Source organism: Electrona antarctica (genome assembly GCF_951216825.1).
Source record: "Electrona antarctica genome assembly, chromosome: 22".
Classification (NCBI taxonomy): Eukaryota; Metazoa; Chordata; class Actinopteri; order Myctophiformes; family Myctophidae; genus Electrona; species Electrona antarctica.
Window position 1 is genome coordinate 29,001,653 of NC_136805.1, and position 18,850 is coordinate 29,020,502.

An 18,850-nucleotide genomic window follows, 5' to 3' on the forward strand; every position below is an offset into this window, starting at 1 on the left:
AGTTTCTCAGTTATTTAACTTAAACGCCCAATGCATTCTCAATGGCAATAGCACAAACTTTGGCATGCTACTAGTCCTTAAGGGTGGCAGTGGCTCAGGGGTAGAGTGGCCGGATGGTAACAGCAAGGTTGCCGGTTTGAACCCGGGCCAGAGTTAGTGTCGAAGTGTCCTTGAACAAGACACTGAACCCCTAATAGTTCCTGATGTGCTGGTTGGTGCCTTGCATGGTTTCTGCCACCATCAGTATGGGTGAATGTAATGCACAATCTCTGTAAAGCGCCTTGGATAAATGTGCTATATAAATGCACCATTTACATACTTACACCTAGAAACCCCATTCAAACCTATTGAGGTTCATCTTACGCCCAATGCATTCTCAATGGCAATAGCACAAACCTTGGCATGCTACTGGTCCTACATGCTTACACCTAGAAACCCCATTAAAACTTTCAAATATTCATCTTACAGTGGACATGTTTGCCTGAAAAATTAATCTTTGAAATGTTTCATAGTTTTAGAAATATACAGTATGTTGTTTTTCATGGTTTGACAATAAACAATATGAAAATCATGAAAACAACAGTTCTATAGTATGGTGTTTTTCCTGGTTTTCCTGGTTATGAAAATCATGAAAAACAACATACTATAGTAAGTAGTTTTTTATGGTTTGACAATAAAAACCTTATGAAAATCATGTTATCATCGAAAACATGAAAAACGACATGTCGTACAACACAATTTTCACAAGAGATTGTAAAAAAACAGTCATCAAATGTTAGTGATCGGCCTTTATTTTATTTTTGTTGACTAGTAACAATAAATACTGGAAAAAAATTACAACTTGAGAGGAGCACACACTGTCACTTTCCTCCTCCTTTTCACTGCAACCAATCACCACACTTTAAGTGGAGCACCTGACCCTTCATAGACCTGATCAGAGGTCTCAGAGGTCAGCATAACTGTCTGGGATTCTACCAGTGACTGTGGAGGACGACCAGGGGCTCAGGAAAAGGTCATTAGAGTTCAAAAACGGCTGTGGCAGATGCTGCCTCATGCCACAGTGAATCCTAACGACGCACCTTAAGCAAAGGGGATTGTAAAATCTGACCCAGGATCAGGAATAAAGCCTTCTGACTGGAAAAACGTCACACAAAAGCACAAAGCTGAGCTAAAAGCAATAGTTGAGGTTATCAGTGGCTGCTGCTGTCACTCATGTGTCAGCGTATGTGCCTGCTTGGTGTGGTGAACAATCTGACAGGAACGCATTTTGAATTTAAAACTGAAAAATTGTAAAATAAAAAAAATTGTAAAATGAAAAATTGTAAAAATGAAAGATTTTAATAGTTGCACCCAAATTAACAAAAAGAAATACCTTCTCCCACAGACCGGAGAAAGTGTTTCCGTCTCTTGAGTGCGAGTGAAACGCTAGTCTCCATAGAATAGACATGAAACCTGAAGCTTGTCTTTTTGCGTGACGCTTTTCCATCTGAACGGGCCGTCCGCAGCAGGAAGGCCAACCGTTCAGTGTTTCCACACACACACACACACACACACGCAATAGAAACCCATCTACTTATTCACAACCTAAAGCGCTCATGGGGCAAGCTTTAATGTTCTGTGAGATATTTACTACAGCACCTACCAGACCTATAGCAGGGACAATATTATTAACGTGGCACTATCCAAATACTGTACCCTTGCTCTATGTTCCACCCAAAACTCAGACACGACTGTTTTGAACTGTGCTGCATCAATGGCAGTAATATTCAAAACATTTCATCACGTTAGTCTCATAAACGATACAAGATCATAGCATACGATCTGTCATGCTCCAAGTGTAAATTCAGGAATGTTTAACACTCTTTGATATCGATGATAAAAAAAACAAATAGAACAAATAGTTAAATTTGTTGAATTAGTAAATCCCCTGTGGTTATATGCATTATTATTTTAAATGACAGCAAATGAAGTGTGACAAATTCTTACGTTTAGCCATTAACCAAGTTGCTTGTACATATCTTCAATTTGTAGTTTGATTAGAGACTTTAAGTCTTATTCTTGGGACATTATGGTTTGAGAAGTAAATAATATCTAAAACAATATTTTTGGGCCATATACTCCTTATTCATCTCATTGCTGCAAGGCAACAAAGAATGTAAATACAAAAAAAGGATCATGTCATGACCAAAATGGTAAACACATCACTGGATAGCCAAAATAAACATAAAAAGGAAGACAAACCAAATGTCAATTACTTGCATTTTAGTGTAGTTCTATTAAAGATTAATCTTCCCTAACAGCTCAAGCGCAACAGCTCTGTTAAGCTACTGTACATACAGGTGTGACCAGATGTCTGCATCATTAGGGTTTTATTATAGGGTTTGGCATGGGCTAGGCTAGGGCATGAAACATGCACAATGCACATACAGTCACACTTGTAAAAGAAACGAATGCAGAAGACCCGTCCCGAATCCCCCTCATGTGCATTTGTTAAGGTGCATCCTTTCATTTTCTACAGTGGCTAAGCACCCTTTAGCAGACAGGCAACCCTGGTTGGAAGTAAATGTTAACCGCTACAGGGATTTGTCTAGGCACTAATCTGCTGACATGACATCCAAGCTAGCATCTCATGCTAGGCTAAGGAAGTGTGGTTCTTTTTTCCAGTTGTTTTTAGTTGGTATGGGTACAGGTGAGAGACATAAACTCAATAACATCACACTAAAATTCAATATAAGATAGAAAGAATAATAAAAAAAAAGGTTGGTAACATATGCAAAACCTTATTAAGCATATTACTGCACATGGTTTGTTCCCATGTGAACATACGCTGTGGCAAAGCAAAGAGCTTTGATAGGCTGGGGGTCCATTTGGGATTCGGTGCAACAGGGACAAGGAATAAGGTGCATTTGGGGTGTAAGGTCCAATCAGGGCTGTGCAACAGCACAGAATCTATACAGATAGAAACATATTGTGCAAAATACATGGGATTCTCAATGTAAAACGTGCACCCACATTCCATGGCTATTCTACGCAACAAAGTTCTATCCGAAACATTCTGAACTGCCGAGTCCATTTCGAGGATGCCTGGCGAGGGGGCGGGGTGCGACTAGCCTTCCCTTGCAGTGACACGTGGCTCGGCCAATGAGCTGTGGATGATGCTGCTGATTGACTCCACCCCCTTTCCCTCCAGGATGGTGCGGTGGTCTCCCTCGATGATGTGGACGGACACCTTGCCATCACACACCTGGGAACATAAAGACATGCTTGATGATGTGGACGGACACCGTCATGTGTGTGTACACATATATGTATACACACACACACAAACTAGTGAAAAAAGCAGGTCTACTTAAACGGTTATTTATTTCGGCTATTTTCAGTGTGTGACAAAACATTTCATGGTGGGTTCTATGGAATCCAAATGACTATAATCCATACAGTACGTACTTCACTCAGTTTGTAGTCGGCTCCCAGGTTGTCTCCGTAGTCGCTGCTGGTCTTGGCGCGCAGCAGTGCGACATTCCCACTGTACTTGTCCGTGGGCACGTAGCCGTCGGCGGCCTTCAGCTTGGGGTAGAAGGTGGAGGCGGCGAAGCGCAGCAGCTCCCGGCTCACGTTCTTGTGGCTGGAGGTGATGAGGTCCACCGCCACCTTGACGCGGGCGTCCAGGTCAGCCAGCGGCAGCAGAGTCTCCACCAGCTGAACCAACGAGAGAGACAGATTGTCTGAGATAGTGAGGATCGAGCTGTTAATGATTAGTAGGACCAACGAGAGAGACAGATGGTCTGAGGTAGTGAGGATCGAGCTGTTAATGATTAGTAGGACCAACGAGAGAGACCAGATGGTCTGAGATAGTGAGGATCGAGCTGTTAATGATTAGTAGGACCAATGAGAGAGACCAGATGGTCTGAGGTAGTGAGGATCAAGCTGTTAATGATTATTTTAATAAGGAATTTATTCCAGACACACAGGGGGGCCCATAGAGTATATACAAATCATCAACATCACATAACAAAACAAGAAAAAAAAATGAAAATACAAACATAAAATCATAAATAGCATAGAGCGGAGCCCATTGCCATATCGCTTTTACGCTATTTGTTGCATTCAAAAGTGATATGTGTTTTCATAAATGTGTTAGTAGTTGTCATTAAACATGCATCCATGTCCCACACGAGCCACATGTCTGTTAAACATGTTATGCTCTTATGTGTTTTGCCAAGTCCCGGAAAAGACTCGCTGTGATTGGCCAGTACAGTCACTTTGATTGGCAGTTATGCCGAACGCTCACTCCAAAACATGATTTAGGAGACTGTGACGGCTCATGTGGGACAACCAACCATAAAGGCATGCATGCATTAATGTGTGTATTAAAGGACCACTTTTCAACCTATCTTGACTAATGTTCATGATAAAATGACACAAATTTTTTCTATTCTGTCTGTGTCTCATGGGAGGGCTGTCGGCAGTTCAGAAACCCGTCCACCAGTGACATCATCGATGGGTTATCCAAGCTAATAGAAACGGCAGACTTTCTATTCCTGAAAACTTGCAATGCCAAAATTGAAGCCATCGTTCTCACGATAATAAAGATATAAAACATATTTAAAACAAAACTTGTTTAAAAATAAAATCTGCCTAACGATGGGTGGATGGGTTTCTGAACTGCCCACAGCCCTTCTATGAGAGACAGACTTGAAAAGTGGTGAAGTGGTCCTTTAATATTCAATTCAGAATCAATAATAACCCCCAAGTTATTTACTGTAGAGTTACTTTTTACAGCCAGGTTAATAATTCTACTTATTATTGATTCTACTTATTGATTCTCTCTGCTCACTAGAAGTTCACCAATTATGAGAACTTGTGAAGCTCCAGAGGAAAGCAGGGAGAGGAGAGGAATGAGGAAGTTCAGAAGAGGAGGTGAATGAAGTACGTACCTTGCTGTATTCCATCCCAGTGAACTGCTGGATAAAGGCACACAGAGCCTCAGTCTCAGCCTCAGACTCGTTGCCTGGAGTCAGCTTGGCCCGGTAGCTCTGGCACACAAAATACTACAGTTAACTCAATAGTTAAAACAACACACACAGTTCAACGTACGTACGTGCGCGCATGTGTGTACGGGCACACACACATGCGTGTTGAGACTAGCCATGTATCCCACTGAGCAATAGTAGTCTATTAAAATGGTCTAAAAATGAAAGTTTTTTAGAGGTCTAAGCTTAGCCTAGACGTTGAAACAACGTTGTTGCTAATCTAAGCTTAGACCGCTAAAAAACTAGCCCATTTAGCCCATTTTAGACAGCCATTTAGACTTATATTAGACTAAAAAAATGCTCAGTGGGATCTGGCAGTTCTGGCAAACGCTAGCAGGTCTGCCTGCTGCTCAAGAATAAAATAAACCCCAACACAGTTCAAGCAGGCAGAATGGTGGGCTCACGGCTGATAGGGGCTAACCCACAGAATGGTGGGCTCACGGCTGATAGGGGCTGACCCACTTCCATGATGGGCAGTTATGCTCCTCTGTCTACTACTTATGGTAGCACATGATTGCTGTGTTCATTCATTGGCTGCCCAGTGCTTTGTGATTACTGTACAGCTGTTGCTACACTGTGGCACGCATTTGCTGGCGCAGTCAGTGTACAGTTGGAGCAAGTCGCATATATTGCCCTCTTATGCCTGTCTGCTTTACAAGATCACAAGCCTACATCCATGTGAGCCTACGCTCATAGGTTGGTGTACAAGGTCTTTCCAGTCTCTTTCAGTCTATTCAATGAAGCCAATCAATATATCAATATATATCATCACTTTCTACAAGCTTGCGACGCATTGTGAGCTTGTAAATTAGATCGTCTATTTTCACTACCCTTTAAATAATAATAGTTTTGGAATAGTTTCGCCCAACAGCAGGTATATTTGGATTTATGCGAATGTCAATTTACTTGATTTGGTAAATAACTCTGCTAACTGAGGTCAGTGATCATCATCCATCCATGATGAGATCTGTGCATTCATAAAGCTGCAATACCAATGCCCACTGCGAACTAGCGTAGGTTGCAAGGCCGTGACAACAGCTGGGGCCAGACTGGAGGCGTCAAGTGGGCACGTCAAAGCCTGTTTACACGTCCTTCACAGCTCATTGTGTCGATACATTGCACAGACCATCCAAATGAGTTGGAGCAGTAAACTTCTATTGCAGTGGATGAATATTTCATTTTGTTCGCTCTAGAAACTCTACACGTGACGCGTATCAGTAATGCCTGCATCAATGACAGTAGGTATTCAGTATGTCAGGGTCTCTTAACCTTGTAGAGTAGACTAAAGGGCAAGTTAGGCCAGACTGTCTGGCCAACTTAAGAATACGGTAATTGTTTCCCATGATTTTGGGTGATAAATTATAACTACTGTAGTACTCTGTACCAATACTTCCATAATCATTAGCATAAGCAGCTGGATCAGCCTATTGAGACTTTCTAAACAACTACTTGTACTGCGCACGGCCACAGATGCACGTGTTTAATGTCCAGAGAGAACCAGAAGGCAGTAACTCACTCCTAATATTAATTCTCTCTCTCTCTCTCTCTCTCTCTCTCTGTCTACGAGCCCTCCAACGGCGTCTCCAGTCATCTCGGTTCATTCTTTTCTTAGAGATTATTCTATTGATTACTTTTTCAATTCATCACAATTTGTGTGGGGTTTATTTTTATAATCGTTTAGATTTGTATTAGTCAACAAATCAATGTTGACCGATTAAATTTTTTTTTTTAGTTTTAATCAATGAAATAAATTGGTCTGATTAACAGTAAATCTGCTATTCTTTTTAGGTTTTTGTTTTTAGAATAAATGAAACTCATTAGTTGGATTAACTATAGCAACCCTACACACTATATACTGTATAAAAACCTCTCAATGAATGAACTGATCTTCAAAACATAGGCCTTTTGTGACTATAGCCATGACTATGTGGCTATGCTGTGTGATGAGCACAAGGAATGAATTAAAGGGCCACTTCACCCCTTTTGCCCCTTATTTTAATGATGCTAAAATCTGTCATGAAAATGTGCTCTCACTTCCTACCTGGACTACAAGTCCCCCCTCTCCAGTCAAATACACAGACTACATTATTTTTCTGGCCTTAGGGTGCAAATTTCTAAGTGTGCTATACTGTTATCTACTACAAATACTATTAACATTTAGTGACTGCAGTTTCTTTCAGCTACCAATGCTCCGTCGGACCCCTACTGAAACAAGATGTTTGGGAGCATAAAGACAGTGTGCAGATTTTTTCCTTTCAACGGTCTGTGAGAAAAATACAGTGGCATGTTTATAGCCTGAAATTACACCTCAAAGCCATTTCTTTTCCATCTCTGAGAAAGTAACTTTTGAGTCAATTAAAGAGATGAACCAATCTTCCCGGCACCTAGGCTCCAATGTAGCGTTGTGGGTTCGAGTCTGAATGCCTACAGCCTTTGCTGCGTGTCACTCACCACATAGCCTCGGAAACCCAGACGTTTTTATTTCCAGGGAGAAAAAAAAAGTCTGGGTCCGAGTCCACTTCAATTCGGCATAGAGTAGCGCAAACATGGCTCACTCGCTGATTTCTGATCGTCTGCACCTTTGTTAAATTGACACACACGCACACATGTACACACACACTCCTCTCTCTCTCTCTGTCGCTCTAAGTAATTAGTCTCATGTCGCGCAGCTGCGCATAGTTTCTCCCAGCGGATCCTGCCGGGAGCTGCCAATGCCATAAAAAGCACAATAGGTGAGTTCCAGGCTACTCACCACACCTCTCTCCTCGTTTCCTGTCTAACTCCACTATCAATAAAGGCCAAAAAAAAATCCCAAAAAACAAGACAAACAGGGAAAACAGCAGCTGCAGCCATGTCTAGTGATCAAGTTCACTGTAAAACTAAACAACTAAATGATGTAAAACTAGAAATTGTTTTACAGCAATAGAAACGAGAAGGTGACGGTCGGGGTCAAAGACAGAAGCAGAGCTTGCATAGTTTACTGGACACAGCAGCTGTTGAACTATGTACAATTTAAACATTGGCAGCTGAAAGTTGGTAATTGGCACCTCGGTGTATAAAGTGACCTGTAAAAAGGTCAATGTTTGACGCGCGTGTGAATGGCAAGTCTGCACATCAGCATTCGAGTGCTCCCCCCCTCTCACCTGCGTGTACGCAGCCACATACGAGTGCGAGCCGTCAAACAGGAAGAGGTATTCCACGGGTCGCTTCTGGGCCTGCAGCTGAGAGGACATCTCAAATGCCACACAGGCCCCGAAGGAGTAGCCGGCGATCCGGTAGGGTCCCTCGGGCTGCACCTGCTTGACACAGTCCACGTAGTAGGCTGCCAGGGACTGGATGCTGTCCAGAGGAGCGGCTGCATGGAGAGCATACACATGGAGGACACATTGGAGGGCTTTTTGGTGGGGGGTTGAAAGCAGTTTGTCATTTTAAAGATAGAGTGCCGTGATTGTTGTACTTTTTCTGTTTTGTATGTATCTATTGAGTTAACATTACTCTAATAGACCCCCACGTGTGGTTAGAATAGGGTATTCAATTATGTCTTCCGTGTATTTTTAGTTTCTTCCTGAAAGCCTTTGAGTCAAAAGTCCTAGTTGAAATACACCACTTTAGTATTTTTGGATACATCTTGTAGAATGTAGATATATTTTCAAAAGATTTTTTATAGATTTGATACATTCTGTATAATGAGTATGTGTATGTACTTTAAGTACATTTTGATACCAATACTTTTGTACTTTCACTCAAGTCCAATTTGAATTCCGGAATTTACTCGTAACAGAGCATTTCTACATTGCAGCGTTGATACTTGTAACGTAACCGACCTTTGGTGCACTGCAGGCCGTAGCAGGGCACGCTGAGCTTGGAGGCCAGGGTCTTGAAGGCGGAGAGGGAGCCCTCTATGGGGTGGACCAGGAACAGCGGCCTCTCCTGGCTCTGCACCTGGTTGAGCGGCGCCACTGTGGGGCCGTCGGGGTTCACCAGCAGCAGGTCCAGGTCAGACTGCAGCAGCGTGTGGACCGAGCTCTTCTTCACAGCAGACTCTGAGGTTTAAACATGGATAAAAGCAAAAATAAATGTATTTATTAGACAACTAAATACCGGTACCATATGATTTATTTTGACGGGCCTTGATGTCGTCGTGAATGGTCCGATTCTGCACTCAAGTCATGGCGGATATACCTTCAGATCCTGCCGGCTTGCTGGTGGACAGCTCTCGGAGCTTGTTGATGGTGAGCTGTCGGATCTCTCTCATGGCCATGACGATGTCGTAGTCACGCTCCAGCGTCTGTCGCACCTCCACGCCCATCAGGGAGTCCAGTCCCAGGTCGGCCAGCGACGCGTCAGCGTTCAGGGTGCTCACGTCGCGCACGCCTGCGGGACGGATGAAAACGGGGATTGCGGAGATGAGCGGCACAGCACAGCTTTATTGGAATGCGGACGATCCAATATTAACTCGGTAAATAAGTAACTAAGTGACGTCTGTGTCATCATGGCAGATGACAAATCAGATGACAAATCAAACAAAGAGTATTTGCACACACAAAGAAATAAAAAGGTTTACGTGTTAATCAGCGGTGGAAAGTAACAAAGTAAATTTACTTAAGTACTGTACTTTGAGGCATTTGTCCAATTTCCAATAGTTTTACTTCTACTCCACTACATAGCTTCCGCTATGCTTCGCAAGGAATCACGGGGGAAAGCTTTTCCCCCTCTCGAGAACGCACGCCCCAGAGCCGGAAGAGGCGTCTACCTTTATAGGTCTATTGTGAGCTTTACCCAGAATATGAGCCACGGCCTCCACCAGGTCTCTCTTCCCGCTGCCGTCGCTCTTCACGACACTCCTCTCGGCCAGCACGAAGCTGGACATGACAGGCCGCCGCTGGCACAGGAAGCGGTCCAGCACTTCCAGGCAGGAGGCGATGCGCTGGGGCAGCGTGCCGCCGATCACCGCATCGTTGCCGCCCATGGTCTCCAGGACCACGCCCACGTCACCGATGGCGCCCCACTGCACGGCCAGGCCGGCCAGGCCGTCGTGGCGCCGCCGCTCACACACGCGCTCCATGGCCGAGTTGGCGTAGCCGTAGTTGCTCTGGCCGGCGTTGCCGCGGCCGCAGCTCACCGACGAGAAGGCCACGAAGTAGCTGAGGTCCGGACACAACCTCCTGGTCACTCTGGAGAGAAGAGGGAGGAAAGATTAAAGACTGTGTTGGAAAAAGTACTCGCACGTTTTACTGAATACTCCGTCACAGGTAAAAGTCTGGAATTCAAACTTTTACTTTACTACTAAAAGTACCTTAAAAAAGGTATTGGCATCAAAATGTACTTAAAGTACCAAGTTCTCATTGTCCAGAATGTCCCATTTCAAGTTCTGCATGTGACGCATTGTGAGCTTGTAGATCGGCTATTTTCAAATGGCCGAAATGTATAGGGCTGGTTAAGTGGTTAATGTATGTTGTAATAATAATCAAAACCTACAAAGTAACGAGTAACTAAATTTGACATACTCAAGTAAGTACAAATTCGATTTTTTTAAACCGATACCGATAGATAACTTCCTGCTTCTCAAGACCGATACCAATACTAATAACCGATAATAAATATACACATAAAAGACATAATAGTGAGTAACAGTGTCAGCAGATAAAACAAATCATTTAACAGAACTGCAAGCATATGAAAATATATAAAATAAAGAATATAATATATTATCGGCGCTATTAATAATGTTATCGGATTTATCGGGATAATTCCTGATATCGAGCCGATAAGTATTGGGGTCGATAATTATTGTGCATTCCTAGTACAAATACCTCGATATTGCACTTAAGTACAGTACTAAAGTAAATGTACTTAAGTTACTTTCCACCACTGGACAAAGATAGATAAACATAATTTAGAATGCATTCAGTCATGCACATAAACTCTTCCCAATCTGATTTAAGACTGAACAAACAGGCACACTGGCGTTAATTACATTATGTGTGTTGTTGTGATAACAGTGAAGACAAGCTGTTTGTGCAGACCGGAAGGATTGGGAAACAGCTTAGAGTAGACAAACAACTATTTCTTGAATGTTTCCATATAATTTTAACAACATAAACCCGTTTATACTTACTCGTGTGGCATACAGTATAGCCAAAATAGCCATTCTACAAGCTCACCAGGTGACAGGTTGTGAGCTTGTAGATCGGCCTTTTTTTAAACGCAAGTCATTGTGACACGATCGTGACGACGGTACGCCCGTTATCCCGTAATCCAATTTTAATATAGGATTTTTTTTACATCCAAACTCAACCACTGGTGGAGCATTCCCCTCCATTCCTCTTCCCCTCCTTCCTCCCCCCTCTCTCACTGCTAAACTGTAAATATCATTTATTTTATTTTGTCATTATAGTTATTATATTGTTCTTGTAACTTGTCCTGGGGATGTACTGTATTTTGGGCCTACAGTATAATGACGTGCCCAAAATAGTGGCGCCAGGTTGCATGTTATTAGATCACCATCCTTCATAATGCAACTGGTGGTCCCACTGGACGGCTGAACTAGACAGCAGTGTGTAGATGTAGATGCAGCGGTTCTTACTTGTCCAGGTGAACGGTGCCGTCATATTTGGGTTTGTTGACATCGAGGAAGAGCTGAGGGGTCAGGTTCTCCAACATGCCATCTTTCAGCACCTAGTTTCAGATTCATTGGAAAATTAAGTTAGAGGCAGCAGGAGGAGATTGCTCAGAAAAAAGGGAGAAAAAAAAGAAAAACAAAAATATATACAGTATATATAGTTGATATTATTATTATTTTTTGCGAGAACTAAGAGTCGTGTAAAGAAACGGTTCAAGCAAGGACCAAAGCAAGCATGGATTAAAGGAAAAATAAAATCTCATGACTGAAAATTGTTGTTAGGCCAAATCCTAATCTGCTATTTGCGAAACAGTGTGAAAAGGCCCCGTTAAACTAGCTCTGTTCTTCAGAAACAGTGTGAAAGGGCCCCCATAAACTAGCTCTGTGCTTCAGAAACAGTGTGAAAGGGCCCCCATAAACTAGCTCTGTGCTTCAGAAACAGTGTGAAAGGGCCCCCATAAACTAGCTCTGTGCTTCAGAAACAGTGTGAAAGGGCCCCCATAAACTAGCTCTGTGCTTCAGAAACAGTGTGAAAGGGCCTCCATAAACTAGCTCTGTGCTTCAGAAACAGTGTGAAAGGGCCTCCATAAACTAGCTCTGTGCTTCAGAAACAGTGTGAAAGGGCCCCCATAAACTAGCTCTGTGCTTCAGAAACAGTGTGAAAGGGCCCCCTTAAACTAGCTCTGTGCTTCAGAAACATTATTAATCGTAGCTTGCAGAAATTACAGATTGAGGCTTTAACCTTTGAAATATAATATACCTTATGACATATCTGAATTTATTGGGGTTTTCTGGAAGATTGAAAATGTATTCTGTTGCTAGTTTGACCACTTTGACCAAACACCGGTACTCTTTAATCTTAAAATAACTAAGAATAATAAAATAGGCCATCTACAAGTTACAGTGCGTCACACAGCTTGTTCTATTTTCAGTGTGTGACACCATTCCATATAGAAGACATGCTGACTTCTATGGAATGCAAAAGCAGTGGTGGAAAAGTAACTAAGTATATTTAGTACAATATTTAGTTATTTGCACTTTACTTGAGTATTTCCAATTTCCAGTACTTTAACTTCTACATCTCAGAGACCATTTTTTTCCTTTTCTCCACTACAATTATTTGAAAACTTTAGTTACTAGTTACTTTGTAGATTTTAATTATTACAAAACATGCATTAACCACTTAGCTCACAATGTGTCGCATCACGACACATTGTAGAACTGCTTTCAAAATATTTTTATTTCGGAAAACTTGAAACGGCACATTCTGCATTATAATGAGTACTTTTACTTTTGGTACTTCAAGTACATTTTGGCGCCAATACTTTTTCCTCAATTACATTTTTGACTTCCGGATTTTTTTTTAAAAATATTGCAGCATTGATACTTTTTCTACCGCTGTGCAAATCAACTTAGTGACGATAGTTACCATGGCGAGGTGGAAGACACCTCCCACCGGTCCGAGGCCACAGGCCTCTTTGATGAGGCGCTCCGCCCCCTCCATGGTGCTGACATCGCTGGTGGACACTAGAACCTGCACGCCCTGACTCTGCCACTCACGCACACGCTTTGCCTGGTAACCTGGCAACCGGAACGAAGACACACACACACACACAACACACACAGGGAGAGGATGCAAAAGAAATCAATATCAATGTTGAGAAGTTTCCATTGATTTTTGCAATTCATACAAGGCATTGTTGTGAGGATTCACTGATTCGAGCAGACACATCGGGAGTAATGTTTAATATTTGACTACATCGATTCGGAGAAATCTGTGAAAGATTAATGCGGGATTCATGGGTCAAAACTGTTATGACACATGTAACTTTAATGTTCTCTCTCTCTTATGAAGGCACACTGCTTGCTCAATGAAACCAAACTGTGCTCGCTCCTTTCCGTTTCTATACCCATTATCTTCCCTCCCATTTCTCTCCCAAACAATTCAGTGCTACCATAATCAGACCTCCTTTTCGGCACGGCATACTACAGTACGTATATAGCGTAGAACAAACACACCACTGCTTGCATTGTAGACCAACGTCTCCTGCAGTTAGTCGTAGGGAGAGCACTGACAACAACCACGCGTCTCCCCTGATATGTGCGATGTCGAGGCCGCGATACGAAGCAACGCAAGGTTTTGTGACGCATAACATTTCACTCACCGTTCCTGATTCCTGATCTGGAGGTGAGCACCAGTTTGCGGGCTCCCCTCTCGGTCAGCCAATGAGCGAGCTCCAGACCGAAGCCTCCCAGACCGCCGGTGATGATGTAGGAGTGGGAGGCGGGGCAGAAGGTGCGGCAGATCGCCGGGAGGGAGAGAGGTGTCGCTGCCTGGGTGGCTGCACCCTTCTCCTCCGAACGCACCTGAAGACCACAAAGGAAGGGAAAGTGACATCATGCAGACCTTGTATTTAATTCCTGGTAAATATGAAGTCAGAACAAATTGGCCGCTGTGTGAATACAGTCAATGTCACAGTTTTCATCATAGTTTTAGTTGACAAAATAAAAACTGCTTTAGTTTGTAAAGCAGTAAAAGATGCAGTCTACCATTCATTGTCAATTTTGGAGCAGCTATACATGCATCATTGTGTCTTTGCATCGTCATGTCGCCGGCTTCCATTGACATTGAACGGTAGACTGTGTCTTTGCATCTGCCCGTGTGAACGCGACTTTACTGTAAATCCCTCAAACTGAGGAGGGAGTTAGACTAACCTGAAGGAGGACCTTGCCGATGTGTTTGCCCTGGGCCATGTATCTGAAAGCATCCTCCACCTGGCTCCTCTCGAACACTGTGGTCTTCAGGGGCTGGACTACACCTCCCGCAATGCCCTCCTTCAGCAGCTGGGAGACCTCCTCCCACTCCCGGTTGCCCTCCTCGAACAGCGCGTCCAGCAGGATGCCGTGGAACGCCACGTTCTTCAGGAACAGAGCCATGCCTGGACAAGAGAGACACAGACGCCATTATGGTTCATGTTGCGGGTGGGTTTAAATTATTACAGTACAGTGTGTGCGAGCCTTCTGGAAGAGTCTGTATTTAAGTAACTCCCCAAATATTTTCACTTGGGTTTTCATAAAGTATAGAAAGAGAAAGTATAGACTCTTGTCTTCCTTTCGCGATATTTGTTGTTCACATTGTCATATAGACCAAAATATTGAAAGATTAGTAAAAATGCTAAAAATGGCTGCCAGTGTGGGAAGACTGTTCTAGAGAAGGATTCATTCATCATTCATTAATTTCATACTTTGGGAATTTATCTAGCACAGGTTTTATACGATATTTGTGTGGAATTTCACAGTGATGATGTGTCACACTAACCCAGCGGTGAGTTGTTGGAGAGGTCATATTTTCCAATCTCCAGGAAGCGTCCATGTCTGGCCAGACAGCGCAAACTGGCCTGCAGTTTCTCTTCAGCCAGAGAGTTCAGTACCAGGTCCACACCTGGTAACACACACGCACGTGCACACACACACACACACGCACACACGATGTGATAAAAACCAACGGCAACATTTTTTCAATGCCTAGTGTGGTGTTGAAAATGAATTGGTGAGGTTATTTCTTCAGGCAGGCTGACCTTTGCCCTCTGTGTGCAGCAGGACGTGCTGTTCAAAGGTGGCGTCTCTGGAGTTGGCGAAGGACTGGGCTGTGAGCTGAGGGAACCTGCCCTGCAAGTAGCTCCTCTTCTCTGCAGAGCCTGGGGACAATAATTAACACATTAAAGGACTGGGCTGTGAGCTGAGGGAACCTGCCCTGCAAGTAGCTCCTCCTCTCTGTAGAGCCTGCACAGGGACAGTAATGAACAGTGAGGACCTCGAATGGAGCTATGCTTTATAGCAGGTTTCTCTGTAGAGCCTGCACAGGGACAGTAATGAACAGTGAGGACCCTGAATGGAGCTATGCTTTATAGCAGGTTTCTTGGGACCGATCCCAGATTGTTTTTCTCACAATAGACTGATATCAATCTTGTGCGTAATTGGAAAATGTGAATATTTCGAAAATTATTATGTCAATATTATGTGTGGGGAGGAAGGGGAGAATGTTTAGGCCTGTCTCAAAGATGCAAAACGATAGTATACTATATATACAATTGACTTTTATACCACTTAAATGGTATAAAAGATCGGTTTCTCCAAATCGGGTAAATTTGCCGATCACCAATCAAGTCAATGGCTGATGATGATTGGAGCACCTCTAATAGCAGTGGTTCGCAAACCTTTTAGCTTGAGATCCAAGACCCAGACTGAAAATAGCAGATCTACAAGCACACTTTTATCCTATCACAGCACTGTGAGGACCTCATTGCATTTCATTTCTTGTACCCAAAACAAAAAAACACATTCGTCTCGACGATTACATGCAGTCAGACTGACCACTTTTAGTCCATGGCTTGGCTGGCATGGAAGTCATTTATTTGAAAACAGGACAGTGTGTGCAGTGCAGGTGTACCGTAGTGTACTACTAACCTACTGTCGTGAAGACCTTGCACTTTTTGCTGAGTGCGATAGCGATGGCTGCCTGGCCGACGCCCCCTGACCCTGAGTGGATGAGCACACTCTCTCCTGGGCGGAGCCTGCCGCGTACTACCAGAGAGTAGTAGGCTGTAGCATAGACCACTGGCACTGATGCAGCCTGTTCCAGAGTCCTACATGGGGAAACGGACACAATTTACAATTTAGGCATTTAGCAGACACTTAATCCAGAGTGATTTACAGTAAGCAAGCAACAACACATGGCATCAAGAATCATACAGAAGCTAATAACCTAGCATCTAACAGTAGAACATCTGTACAGTAAAGCTATGAGTATACACTATAGAGTGCAATTTCTACATACAATTCTATCTAAGATGGAGTCTGAAGAGGTGGGTTTTCAGACTATGGCATACGTACACATAGATACAACAATATAAGTTACATGGCAATCTGCCCATTATATTTTGAGATATCTTGTGTGAAAGAATATTTTTAGGCCCCCAAAAAGGTGTTCATCTGCCATGGGAGCCTGATGGTGCAGAGCAATTTCAACGTGCAGATATACGTATGTTGGTATAGAAAGATGTAAGCTATTTGCTTGTCCATAGAGGCCAATGTAAACTATGTTATTTAGACAGATGGTAAGTTTGATCTGCTATCCTTACTTTGCATCATTTAATAGTGTTTCTTTGCATTCTTTTTACTTGAGCATTTACCCTGGTGATTGTAAACTGGAGTACATGTCACTTATTCTGATCTTGCACTTAAACATTTCTAAGAGCATCTACTAAAATGCCATAAATTGATTGTCCTCCTAGGCTGCATGTGTACATCACAGCCAATGACACATCTAACCTTCACAACCTCGAAACCCGTTTAAAGGAGCATTCAGTGATTTGAGTGATTTGGAAAACCACCCAGTCCGCCCCAGTAACAAAATGTGCACATGCACGCTCTACAGTGGGGGGAGGTGCAACAGGCCAACAGCATGTGCACCAAGGCCCGCCCCCACTCGATCATGATTGGAGGAAGGCCTCTCTCATCCTGATTGGATGAAGGCTTTGCCACCCGTCACCAAAACTGAAACTAGGGTTTTTTGACCCCAGGGGCTCACTGGGGACAGGGAGGAACTCCTTATATGGTCAGCACACTCTAGAGTAGGGAGGATTATCCAGAAAAAAAGAAAAAATAAGTGATATTTAGATTAAGTCAAATCACTGAATATACCTTTAACAGAGGTTAAGAAATGGATGAACGGAAGCTTCCTGCTCCTGAACTACGGTAAATCTGAGATGCTGCTAGTCGGCCCAGCTAAGAACACTCATCTGTTCAATAACATGACTTGAAACCTTGAAGGCTGCATAATAACCCACAAACCAACAATCATGCATCTAGGAGTAGTTTTCAACCTAGCTACAATTCACCCAACAATACTATGCGGACACCTTGGTCAATGCTTTCATCACTTCAAGCTAGACTATTGTTCTCTCTTCTTCGGTTTACCATCAACATCAAGTACTAACTAGGAAAAGGACATTTGACCACATCACACCAGCACACAAAGCACTACACTGGCTGCCAAGACAAGCCAGAGCTGACTTCAAGGTGCTGCTCCTGAGCTATACATTTTTTTCAGTTTTATTGATTGTATGTCCACCTCTTCTTACCCTGTGGTATCAAACACGGTGTGGTAATCTTTATTAATTTGCTGATCTGTGCATTTTTCAGCTGTGCACTGCATGCGCATGGTGATTAACATTTTACTGTGTATTCTTTGCTACTGTGTTTTGCTGTATGACTTGTTAAGTTGTTGTGAAGTGTACAGAGACCCCCTTATGATGTTTCACTATAAATAATTGAAAACTAAAAACTACATGCGGTCATGCGCTAGCAGCATACTGATACATTCAAGTGTGCACTCTCCGTCTCGCTCGCACAGTCGCACACAGACAGTTTACTAACCAGCTGGAGGGCACATCCCACAGGAAGCGCTTGTCAGCATCTACGCAGGTGGCCAGGCCTTTAGCCGGCAGCAGGCCCATCACACGCCGACCGCTAGGGTCACGTCCGGAGAACTCCATGCCCAGCATGCACTGCTGCAGAGCAAGGCCTCCTACCATGTGAGAGATGGAGGAGCAAGGTTAAGTGTGCGCACATGTGTGTGTGTGTGTGTGTGTGTCACAGATAAAAGGGAACGAGAGAATATAAGATAGCACAAATAACAATTTTACCTCAGTTATTTCTAATTTAGGCTATAAATGTGAACTTATACATATTATGTTGCCTGCACCTGGAATGGCGTCTGGTGGCAGTTTGCCGGTGGCCAGCATGATGTCTCTGAAGTTGAGGGAGCTGTAGTAGACGCCACACAGCTGCACGTTGGGGTCGGTGGCCACAAAATGGCGGAGAGGCGAGGCGATCCAGCGCAGTGACGACAGGTCCCCACGGGTCAACACGTTGACGTAGGCCTGCTCCGTCAACTCCTCGTTGAGATCTGCCGCGACAAAAACGCATAATAATGTGAGCTCCAGACCCCCTTGTTTCCCTTTTCCGAGGATAGGTGAAAATAGGTGAAGAGATCTGGTGTAGAGGGGGAAACGGATGGGAACAAGTATAGACCCCTGGAGGACACCGGGCAGTTAACGAAGGATATAGTTCATATGGTTCAATGGTTCAATTCCCTGCTCGATAGTGTGTATTTTGATCTATGTATGAAGTG

At 43.4% G+C, this 18,850-nt stretch overlaps 1 protein-coding gene across 1 annotated transcript in view; it reads right to left on the reverse strand.

The window, feature by feature from the left end:
* Nucleotides 1-768: 768 nt before the first annotated feature.
* The window catches only part of fasn (fatty acid synthase), a 48,377-nt gene continuing 30,295 nt past the window's right edge, over nt 769-18,850 (reverse strand). The window contains exons 28-43 of the mRNA XM_079491937.1: nt 18,422-18,625; nt 18,094-18,244; nt 16,123-16,301; nt 15,234-15,353; nt 14,975-15,097; nt 14,371-14,594; nt 13,821-14,022; nt 13,085-13,236; nt 11,620-11,711; nt 9,813-10,207; nt 9,216-9,407; nt 8,858-9,076; nt 8,177-8,388; nt 4,938-5,036; nt 3,448-3,699; nt 769-3,244 (exon numbers count right to left, since the gene is read on the reverse strand). Coding sequence (XP_079348063.1) covers nt 3,107-3,244; nt 3,448-3,699; nt 4,938-5,036; nt 8,177-8,388; nt 8,858-9,076; nt 9,216-9,407; nt 9,813-10,207; nt 11,620-11,711; nt 13,085-13,236; nt 13,821-14,022; nt 14,371-14,594; nt 14,975-15,097; nt 15,234-15,353; nt 16,123-16,301; nt 18,094-18,244; nt 18,422-18,625 — 2,954 coding nt within the window. The 3' untranslated portion in view covers nt 769-3,106. The remainder of the gene's footprint in view (nt 3,245-3,447; nt 3,700-4,937; nt 5,037-8,176; nt 8,389-8,857; nt 9,077-9,215; nt 9,408-9,812; nt 10,208-11,619; nt 11,712-13,084; nt 13,237-13,820; nt 14,023-14,370; nt 14,595-14,974; nt 15,098-15,233; nt 15,354-16,122; nt 16,302-18,093; nt 18,245-18,421; nt 18,626-18,850) is intronic.